This window comes from Cebus imitator, unplaced genomic scaffold (assembly GCF_001604975.1).
Source record: "Cebus imitator isolate Cc_AM_T3 unplaced genomic scaffold, Cebus_imitator-1.0 Scaffold7, whole genome shotgun sequence".
Classification (NCBI taxonomy): Eukaryota; Metazoa; Chordata; class Mammalia; order Primates; family Cebidae; genus Cebus; species Cebus imitator.
Window position 1 is genome coordinate 9,387,817 of NW_016107322.1, and position 12,119 is coordinate 9,399,935.

Consider the following 12,119-nt stretch of genomic DNA (forward strand, 5'->3'; position numbering starts at 1 on the left):
CCACCACCACCACCACACACCAGCGCCAATCGGTTTCATCTTTTAGCTCCTTTTCAACATAATGATCAGCAATCCATCTCTTCCTCCATTAGGACAGGCTAGACAAAACATTCCTCCACTCTCCCACAACATCTGCTTTTGAGTTGCTAACTGCATGTTCTGCATGGGCTTGTGCTGTGAACTAATCACATGATGCCACTATGACCTCTGCCCTTTAACCCTTAGCCTTACTTTACATTCCTGACTACCGATTGGCTGAGGGATTGTCTAATAGAATGCCACACAACCAGTCTCAGGATTTCAGCACCACCAGCTCTCACAACAGCTCAGAAAGGAGTGGCAGTCTCTCAGGTTGGTCTCATCACAGTAAGGAGAAATATTTGTTTGTCACCAGCATATGACCTGTGTTCCTAACAACCATGAAGATATACTGAATCACAGCTCCCTGTCAGGCCTGTATCTATCAAATGACAGTAACAGTTTATGCGGATGAAATTCTGCCTTAATGGGAGAAAGGGAAGAGAAAAATCACTATCCCCTTTTACATACTGACTATACAAGGATATATTTAAAGAAAAATTATGCCGTTCTACTAAATTCTATTTATTAAAGCACAGAGTAAAGACAATTTTATAATGAAAAGATCATACATGAAAGTCAATTCCATGTCATGAATACCAAAAGATGAATAAACTTACGATGAAAATGATTATGGAGTGCTTCATAATGTTAGTGTATCATTGATGTGACTTCCTATTTTTGGACAAGATTTCAAAATATCATGTAATAGGATTTTTTATCTATTGAATGATATTCTAATGTACTGTACAAGAAATTTAATATGGGAGATTAATATTAATATTTAATTTTCAAAGAAATCATACAATCTTTGATACGGATAATTCTTTTATGGTATAAATTTTAATATGTATTTGAGACATAGCAGCCAAACTAACAATCTATAATGTAGGTATTATGTAGCATAAATGGAAAGAAATACCCTTTACTGGACAGAAGTATAAACCTATTGTAATGACTTATAAGTGAAATCCTCCTGGCCCAAAGATCCTTACCTATAAAATGAGGTGGCTGTAGTAGACACACTCTAACTTTCAACCATGACATTTACATTGTATGGCTGATGACTTTGTGCATTTCTAATTTATTCCATGACCCCACTTGCTTAATTTGTTTGGATTAACTACATGCTGTTTGTTTGTACTGAGATTTTGTTTTATTTGTTTAATTACAGGTTATTTGTAAAAGATTATAGTGTATTATGGCATGTCACAGGCTACCAGGCATCAAGGCCATAAAGAGTTAAATTTTTTACATCATTAGGGTAAATTTTCTAAATTACTTTTCCTCAGGAGATGGAACCCTTTCAGTCTGAAAATGTTAATGCTCCCTCTTCCCTTCAAAATGAGTCATTTGCTCTTCTTGCCTATTGGTAGGATTAGATATATTATAGAATCCAGAAAATTTTAAACATCTGTTATGAATTTAAACGAGTTTAATAATATAGGAGAATTTTTTGAATGACCTTATATGTCATTTAGACTGCCATTTATTTATAGTAAGTCTCATAATTGTTCTGAATAATTAAAAAGTAATTTATCCTGGGCTTCTTTTTATTTTATTAAAGATATGTAAAGTCACATGCAGTATGTAAAAATAAATCTATATACTATAAGCCTAAGATTTTTAAAAATCTCTAAGATTACTAAGACTTTAAAAATCTTTCTTTAAGTATTCAATGTGTTGATTGCCACCACCAAGTTTTAAAAGTTATCTTTTGAGTAATTGTAAGCAGAACACGGTTCACAATAGTGCTTAGTGCTTTTTTGAATCCATTAATCTCCTGAGTGACATTTATATATATCTATGAATTATATTAACTACTTCATCTACATTTGAATGCAAAATTACTTAAATTGATGATAGAAAGCATTCTTTAGTAGGTGAGAGTGATTATTCTCTTTTTAGTTTAGTTCAATTGAGTTTAATATTAGAGTTTTGTTTTATGCTTGTAATCATAGGTATGTTTCCTAAGGCTTAAATTTAAGATCAAACCACCTTGTGGATAGCTAATCATATGGTATTATTATAAGATTTTCTTAATTTGTGCATAGCAATGTAAGCAATTTAAAATAATCATAGTGAAATATTTGAGTGAGTGTATCACCTTCTTTGAAACACTTATAAGTTATTCAATACACAAGTTCTGAGCACTTCCGTTAAAAATCTCATCACTGAAAACATAAAATCACCAGCCTGAGCAACATGGCAAAACACCATCTCTAAAAGAAATGCAAAAATTAGTCAAGTATGCTGGTGCTCGACTGTATTCCCAGCTACTTGAGAGGCTGGGGTAGAAGGATGCTTGAGCCTCGAAGGTTGAGGCTGCAGTGGATGTGATCACACCACTGCACTCCAGCCTGGGTGACAGAGTAAGACCCTGTCCAAAGGAAAAAAAAAATACACACACACACACACACACACACACACGTTATATACTCCTAAATTAAATATATGTGTAATTCATTAAAATATTTTCTCTTAAAAGATAATATAGGCAATTCTCACCTTAAAATGATTGAGTGTTCTTTGTTTACAAGTAACAGCAATAGACTGTGGCTCACTTCACTCAAGATTCAGATGTCAGAGAATGTAAGTGGCTTTGGTTCTGTCATGTGGTCTCCACCATGCTATGAGCCTACCACTTAGCTCACTGCTAAAAGAAGTAAGGTGTGTTGATTAGTAATCCTACCCATACTGCCCACAATGAGAGAGCAGAAATATTCCCCAAAGAAGTGAAAGTGGATGATGGATAGAAAGCCCCCACAAATTTCTTTTGTGAATCACCTCTGTTTCCAAAATACATTTTTAAATCTGTTTGGAAGAGTAGGTAATAAATGGCTTTCTTGAACTTTGGAAAATGAGTTCAGCAGAATTCAGGGCTCTAGAAGTAGTAATTTCCAGTAAAAATCTGCTGCACTCCGAATTCTGACTTTTCTCTTACTGAGTGACTATAGACCACATGACACTTGGAGTGAACCTCAGTTACATCATCTATAAACGGAGATGCAAGAACTTGTCTATTTCTGTCACTCAGTTCTGGTGGTGATCACCTAACATTTCTAAAGGTACCATGGAAAATGAAATACGTTTTTTTAATATATAAATAAATAAGGAATAAAGGAGGTGTAACTAGAGAGAAAGCTACAAAGACAAGTAGCTTAAACTATTCCCCTTTTAATCATTGAAATGGAGTTCTGATACTACAGCAGAAAAGATGGTCTCTGTGTTATAATTTTGCCAACTCATCAGGAAGCAGAAGGATTCATCTACCTTAAAGAAAACCATTACAGATTTATAGTAAAGCAAGTTTATTCTTATTCTGAGAGTCAGGCTGTTTGCGGGCTACTCATTGGGCCTGGAGAAGTTGGGAGTAGCAAAAGCTTTAGAACTCGAGAGGAGCTCGGTTTGCTCTAAAATAGAGGGTGTGGGAAAGGAAGAATACAATATGTGATATTTATTGAATGTTCGGTACATTCTGAGCACTTGATATGCATTGTCTCTTGTAATTCTCAAAACAAGTCAAAGAAGTAGTAACTTTATATCTGTTTTACATGTGAAAACGTAGGCAGTAACTATTGAGTAACTTATCTAGTAAGTGGGAAACTGGTCTGTAAACCCAAAACCAAACTCTTATCCTCTAAGCAGACTACCAAACAAGTATAATGAAAGGCATGGCAAAACAATTTGTGTGCAGGAATATTCTTTTAAATGTGTGTAGGTATGCATGCTATGTGGAAAACGTATACAATTTTATAACTGGCAATAAAGTATATCTCTAGTTTAACAGTTTTATCACTTCCTGGTGCTCAAATATGTTGCTATTAAATTACATAATATTCTGATTTGGCTGATGCAGATGAGTAATTGGTAGAAGAAAGGAGAAGAGTAGACTTCTAGTGATACTATGATATATTGCTACATAGCCCTGCTGCAAATATATTTTTGCTCACAACTTGTAGTACCAGAAAGATGAAGTCCCAAGGATCAGTTAGATTTTTAGCAGATATATTGCTGTAGGCTGTGGTGGGAGTCATGGAAGTTACATAGGGTCCACTGAAACGCCCTTTGTTATTCTGCTCCAAGAAGTACTCATTTCTCATCTAACTGTGGTCCACCTTTAAGGAAGAAGCTTTATTTGCTTAATTTTGGAAGAATAAAAACTATGGCACTGTCCAAATGATAAATTATATTTAGTATATTTCATTAAGCTCCGTGTAATCCTAGATATGGCTCATATGCTGCCGACTTACTTTCTCCTCTTATTTTGTGCGTGATTTCATTTGTATTACAATGCTCCTGAAACTGATTACTGTATTAATTTTCCCTCCTTTTTGGAATGTTATGAAATGTTATGCTTAAAATAGCTAAGAACTATTCACATTTATATGCAAAAATAATCATGCCATTCATTAGTTTAAAAGTCTATAAAATGTATCTTGGTGAAATATTTACAGTTATTTTCCCGATTGTAGCTGATTGATTTTTATCAGTTACTTTTAAGATAAAAATTGTTACTCTCCTGGATTAATTAAATTGAATAAGTTCTAATGGAAAAGTTTAGCCTGTATCCTTAGACCCTGCATTTTCCACTGAGAGAAATTATGCAAAAGAGTATTGTAAGTGTACTAAAATTTGACATTTAAAAGAATTTGTTATGGCCCATTATTTCCTCTAACAATGAAAACGTGCAGGCAGCAGACATGAATAAATCAATAAGCATGCTTTTGATACAGTAGCCATGTTTTTGGTTTATTCAGCTCGCTGTTAATGCACTGGGAAAAAAAAGTAGTATCACTTTGAGTGATTTATTAAAATATTTTCCTTATTATATCATTTCATTGTTTATAGCTTTTAACAACTCCAACAGACTGATTCTGGTGTTTTGAAACATAAATACTGCCATCTGATATATTCTATTGATTCTGATATTTGGCATCTCTGAATAAATACATCATTACTTTCAGGTGGGAAAGGTGGAAAAAAGAAGAAAAATAAAAACTCTTCTAAATCACAGAAAAACAACGGATCCACTTGGGCCAATGTCCCCCTACCTCCTCCCCCAGTCCAGCCCCTTCCCGGTACAGAGCTGGAACACTATGCAGTGGAACAACAAGAAAATGGGTAAAAAATATTTTATTTCCTAACAAAATGGCCAGGGCTCTCCTCTCCTCTCTGTTGTTCATTTTTTTTTTGCCATCATCTTGTGTTCTCTTATTGTTTCCTTTGCCCCCTACCACCATGTTCATTGCATTTTCCTCTCTTTTATTGTTCGCACTGTCTATATATGTTTAGCTGATAAATACAAAACAGCGCATATTGAAGACTGAGAATCCTTGGCCTTCAAGTGCCTTAGATTGTCTGCAATCATGATAATGCAGCCTCCATTTATAATATTGCTTGTTAGTTTGAAAGCAAGTACCCACAGCTCTGTGAACTAAAGAGCCACTCCTGAGAAGGGCTGAAAAGGGAATTAAAATAACCTTCTTCATCATCCCTTGCAGTTCTCTAATGACTTGATGTCTGGCCATAGCAGGGCGCCACTGTAGAGCACCATCACAATGGGATAATTGTAGGGACCTGGCCAGTGGGTAGAACTTTAATCATCAGCTCTGATGGGAATTTAGGGGCCAGAACAATATTAGAGCCAATGCACACTCTGTAAGGAAACCTTTTTAAGCTATAAAATTTCCTTTGAGGGCCTTTAAATGTGACCAGTTGCCTTATTCTTTCCCAAGTGTCTCACAAGAGTTAGTTTTCCTCTGTTAGTTTAAGCCTTAAATGATTTTAAACACAAAGACATTGATACTTTTTAATCCTCTAATTCCAAAAAAAAAAAAAAAAAAAAAAAACCCTGGTCAAAAAGTCATAGCCTCCTTTCTAGTTTAATAACTCTAAAGGCTTTGTCTTCCTTATAATTCCCATATCACTGTTATTTTGACTGGGTCATTATGTAAGCTAAAAACATACAATAAAAGCAGTTTTTCTTTTCACAATTTTTTTTACTTAGAAATATTTAGATATTACAACATATCTGTTTATTTCTATAATGGTTTATTTACTGCCTGGGTTAAAAAAATCACATACTCATGCTTAAAAATTTTTTTGTCATTTTCTTTTCTTTGTACATAACTGTTGTCTTCAAGGTCTTCAGATTAATTTTTCTAATGGGAATTTTCTATGTCACAATATTAGCTTCCTTTAATGATATCATTTGTCTTTTTTGATATATTATATATATATATACACATATATAGTTTGTATATGCATTATATATATGTAAACATACACATATATAAATAGTTTTTGTCTATGTCTTCCTCTCCCTCCAAAAGCTTTCATTTGTCTCTCTGAGATTGTAGTGCTTATTATATATGCATATATTACTATTTTACTTTTTTAAGTTCACATTTGAAATGGGAAGCTAAAAGCATATCCTGTGTCCTCTTTCTCTAACTTAAATAATAAAATCCTGTATATAATCTTAATTTATATTAATATTATAAATATGTCAGTGCCACATGAATCATGAGCAAAGAAAAACCAAAGAGGTGTATTTCACAAGAAAAGATTATTAAGGAGCGTAGAAATCTGCATTTTAAAAGCTATAGTCAGAGAAGAGAGAAATGGGGACTCATAAAATAGGAAGAGGAAGTAGTGCTGTTAAAGCTTTATATACATAAAGACTTGAACTCAGATCACATGAAACTGTGGATAATTTGGAATTTTTTTCCCTGTTGAATCTACAGAAAACACATAGACTATCATAATTCCTGTAACCCCTGCAATAAAACTAATTAAATCAAAATCAGTGCTAAACTTCTCACTATTTCATTACCTTCCAGTGGAATTGAAAATATTCATGAAATAATAGATGGTGAAAATTTTTATTATTGGACACAAATTAGTTTCAGTATAATTAAGATATAAAACACAAAATTGTTTTTACATATTTGGAAACTTTATATATATATGTATATATGTATATATATACGTGTGTGTGTGTATATATATATATATATATATATGTATGTATTTTGAGTTACTTACCTTCAAGTTTTTGTTTGTCTTAAATACATAGTATTTGCTTTAAAATGTTATCATTCTTACTAAAAATAGTGGTTGGATCTTAGCCAGTCAGTAATACTGACAACAAAATTCAATTTCCTTATGTTTTGAGCTCAGTTTTTAAACACTTGAAAATTATTATTTTAATTGTTTATAATAAAATCACATATTAATATAATAAGGACAAATAGACATTAATAGATTGGGCATGGTTTTGTCCATTTCTTGATGTATTCCTTATACTTTTATGTTTTCTAATCGGTAAACCATATGATACTGAAAAAGAAAAGATTATTGAACACAGTAGAGTATTCCACTATTCACAATATTAATATTAAGTAATTCACAGAGGAAATCTTTAGAAGACATCTTCTAAATAATTTTTCTATAATTTGGAACATTCATAATTCAGGTTTAAGATTTTCTTGATATACAAAATATAAAAAATTTAGAAACATTTTTGCTCTTGATACTTATTAGAAATTAGACACTAATAAACACTGTCCTGCTCCTGACACACACACATATGCATACACACACACACACACACACACACACACACAGACACACACAGACATACACAATTTTATGTGACAATCCTAACTCAGCAATGAGGAAGAACTAATAATTTCCCAACAGACGGGGGCAATCATGTATACCAGGGATGCCAGGGGAAAGCTTGTAGAAGTTAATTTTTGAGGTGAATCTAGAATCATTTATTCACAAATAATAGAACCACATGTGGTGGCTGTTGGATGCCAGGCACTGAGCCAAAAATAAGGACAAAGAATAACAAGAAAAGTCTCTCTCCAAAAATGGTCTAGACATAGAATAGATAGTCAACAACTGTAACAAAATGTTACTATTGTTGTCATTTTTGTGCAAATGGAGAGAAATTTACTGGCCAAAGACAAAAAAGAAAATAAATATAATACAATAAAAAACAAGAAAGTGGGAAATGGCAAATAGCCCCATTAGTCATTCTTTTGAAACCCAACCTTATTTAGTGAAGGTTATTTGCCTCTGTTTTTGTTATTCCTAAAGCTTGCTCCTCTGTAGTGCTCCTCATATTGCACTTAATTGCTTGTCTGTGCCCTTTATCAATTTTTTGCTGATGTTGGAGGCTTGTTGAGTCTGAAATATGCATAGGGTAGGAGATTAAGAAGATGTTTTGAAGGCAATTGTGAAGCCTTGTATGTCATACTGGAATTCTGATCTTTGAGTACAGATGACGAATTGGAGGATGCCAGGCTGGGGCAGGTAGATAAAGCATAGAATATTGCAGTAGAATGGCCAATATCATGTAAATGATAAGGGAATAAAACAAAGCAATAGCATTGGGTTGCAGGAAAGGTACATATTTAGGAGATATACCTAGTAAATGGTAACCATCATCTTGAAACTAATGTCTCTAGTTTTTTGTTACAATATTTAGTACTGTTTCTAAGAGCCTAGATATCATCATTTTTCATTCTAAGCCTTCCTTTCCCCACATATCAAAGTAAATACCGAAATAAAATAAAAAATATCAGAATATCAAGTTATCAATTGCCCAACAAAAAAGTATTTAATTGTTAATTCAGTAATATAGCAATATTTTCTCCCACCAATATGCCTCTCTCAGCTTGACAAAAATTGTCAAAATGTATTAATCCCTAGCTATAAATACAATGCATTTTATCATAGTCATATGATTCTAGGAAGAATTCAATGGCAATTAAATGGAAAAGTGGAGCTTTTCTTTGTTACTGCAATTAGAGATTGGCAAGTTTCAGCCAGTGGTGAGCTTTATTGTATCTTTATTAGTAATTTGGTATTTGTATCTGGCCTTTTACAAGGTCATTTACATGCAGCATCGATTTGTTGTCACCTTTATCGTTATTCACCAGGCAAGACAGACAATATGATGCCACATAGTTCACTGACAATAAGTCAAAGAGCAAAAGCTTCTCCGTGAAAGGTTGACTGAAAGATCTTTGGTTTGGCATTAGCAGCATTTTCACGGTCCTTTTAATGTCACTACAAGAAAAAGTTGAAATTCTATCACTCAAATAAGATGTCTATCTATAAAATGTGAATGAAATTGTGAAAACAGAGCTACACTTCATAAAATTTATAGAGTCTTCTCGCCTTTCTTCGGTAACTGTATGAAACCTAAGTATTTGTTGCTTGGAATGGATTAAGACATGAATGCCATAAAGATAGCAGACCATTCTTCTACTTCATGTAATATACACCATGCCCCAACTTTCCTTCATTTATTCTTTCAGGTCCTTCTAGCCTTTTTTTTTTCCTCTTTTCCCATTTTTCCTCTTTTGGCACACGGTAAGAAGATAGGCCGGGCGCGGTGGCTCAATCCTGTAATCCCAGCACTTTGGGAGGCCGAGGCGGGTGGATCACGAGGTCAAGAGATCGAGACCATCCTGGTCAACATGGTGAAACCCCGTCTCTACTAAAAATACAAAACATTAGCTGGGCATGGTGGCGCGTGCCTGTAATCCCAGCTACTCAGGAGGCTGAGGCAGGAGAATTGCCTGAACCCAGGAAGTGGAGGTTGCGGTGAGCCAAGATCGCGCCATTGCACTCCAGCCTGGGTAACAAGAGTGAAACTCCGTCCCAAAAAAAAAAAAAAAAAAAAAAAGAAGATGAATCTGTGGACATTTTTCAGCTTTGCTATCCCAAAGGGGTAAAGAATTTGCTCCTTCCTGTTCCAGATTATCTTTATAAAAATAAGGACATGGAAAAATTGGTGATAACATCCCATTCTAGTTAACAGGAATAGCTAATGAAATATGTTTTAGTTATTTAATGCATTAAGCAATGTATTTGAACAATGTCAAAAATAATATTTATATGGTTAGGCTTTCCTTTCCCTGATATTATTTGATTAATAAAAATGAATTGATTACAGCAAATTATAACTTCTCCTATGTTTCCTTAACACATGATGCATATAACACATATTTCTTCTAATATATTCTCTACGAATTTTCATTTCATGTGTATATCCCTATTTGATTTTCAGAAGTAAGGATAGCTTACTACCTCTGGAGTGTCAGAAATATCTTAGGAAAGAATAGACCATTTTCACTTGAAAGATTGAATGTGTAAACATTTTCTTCCTTTTTTCCAAGGTATGATATCCTTGGCAATAAACCAATGTAAGTAAGGAAAGTGCACCTATTACTTTTTGGACCCCCCCCCCAAAAAAAAAAGAAAAGAAAAGGACTTTTTTGTAATAAGATTTACAAAGTAAATTTAATTATATCTATTTATGAAGCAGAAAAACAAGCACACTTCATACTGAAAATGGACAGTTCTCTTTTGATTAGCCTACTCTTATGTGTTTCTGTTTTACTTAGTAATGCTTCTTAAGTCAAATAAATAAATTATGAAAAAAATGAAGCATCCTAATTAATGAAATGATTTGTGTGTTTTCAATGCAAATCAATACATATGCTATGACCTACTCTTTTTAAGATATTATATTAGGTATAATAAAACAAGAACGGTTCAATCTCATAACTGTAATACACTTGAGGAAAAGGCACTATAAATATGTGAAAAGTTAAATACTAAAATAAATTGGTCAAGAGTGACAGGAACCAACATTGAAAATGACATAAGACTGTATATAATCAATTTTCAAAGAAACGTGCAAATATATTGTCAGTGCAAGTTCAGAAGAGTAATGTATGAGAGCTGGTTGGCCTCATCAAGGAAATCTTTATATAAGATACGGGATTTAGCCTGTGGCTTGAAGGATTTATAAGATTAAGATAGGTAAAATTGGAAGACTACAGCTTATTGGATATAAGTGGATTCTTGTAAATAAATGTACCAGGATGGGAAAAAAGCATACAGAAAGATGAAAACACACTAATTTATTTTGACCAGGAGATTCTTGTTGTAAAAGCTGTCTAAAAAGTTAGATTGAGGCTTGGACATATTTAATGGATGGAATAAAGAAAAGTAAATATTTTTATTCAGACCATTCTGATGTTTTCATAGATGAATTTGTAAGTGGTGGGTAGGATTGATGAGAGGATGGGAAAAACTAAAAGCAGCAAGTCCCACCAGGACAGTGAGTAAAAAATTTTCAAGCAATAGGACTTTTTTCCAAGTGAAATTTAATTGTGATCTCCAGCATATAGAACAGATAAAAATGGGATCAATTTAGAGCAATGTTTTTTTTCAATTCAGATTAGCACTCATTATATAGTCAATTAAATGGAATACCGCCTAAACAATGGTATTTTCTAGTACAAAAATTGGTATTTGTAACACACCAGTGTATGTCTGTTGTTTATAATGTCGAATATTATAAAAAGCACTTAGGAGGAAATATTCCATTCAAACCATACAGGGCTTCTGAAACAGTCTTACAACTCATTTAGGTAGCCTCAGCAAGAGTAGAAAACGGCCATAGAAATGAAAATAAAGGTGTCAGAATTATAACTTGCTTTGAAGGAAAAATCTTTGGGATGTAGGAAAAAGACTTTAGGGACCAAGGAGAGTGAACGCAAAAGATGATATTATTCCCTAAAAACAAAAACAAAAAACCGTTTCTGTAAGTATCTATGGCCCACAGGAAAATTTCAAACTCCTTCTCGGGGCTAATAAGGCCTTCTTTAAGTAGTCTGTCTCCAATTCTCCTGCCCCTTTCACGGCCGCTTTATTCCTTCTTTGCCAGCTCTTGGCATTTAGGGAACTGTTGGAACTCTTCAAATTCCTTTCTCTTCCTCTGGGCTTCCACACGCGTTGTTTAAATATTCCTTTTGCTGGTGGTCAGCGTAGCCCTGCCCAACTCCAAAGCTAGTTTAGACCTCCTACTTTCTACTTCTATAGCATCCTGCATTGCTGATCATTTGTTTAATATCAGCTTTCCCCACTGAAATTCATGCTCTGTGAAACATTCAGGGCCCTGACACATACTTGTCCAAAAAAAATTTAGAGTTTTTTTTTTTTTTTTT

The 12,119-nt window shown here is 33.7% G+C and overlaps 1 protein-coding gene across 1 annotated transcript in view; it reads left to right on the forward strand.

The window, feature by feature from the left end:
* ROBO2 (roundabout guidance receptor 2) overlaps positions 1-12,119 on the forward strand; it is a 1,330,354-nt gene that overhangs the window by 1,283,186 nt on the left and 35,049 nt on the right. The window contains exon 22 of the mRNA XM_037742645.1: positions 5,046-5,202. Within this exon, the coding sequence (XP_037598573.1) occupies positions 5,046-5,202 (157 nt within the window). The remainder of the gene's footprint in view (positions 1-5,045; positions 5,203-12,119) is intronic.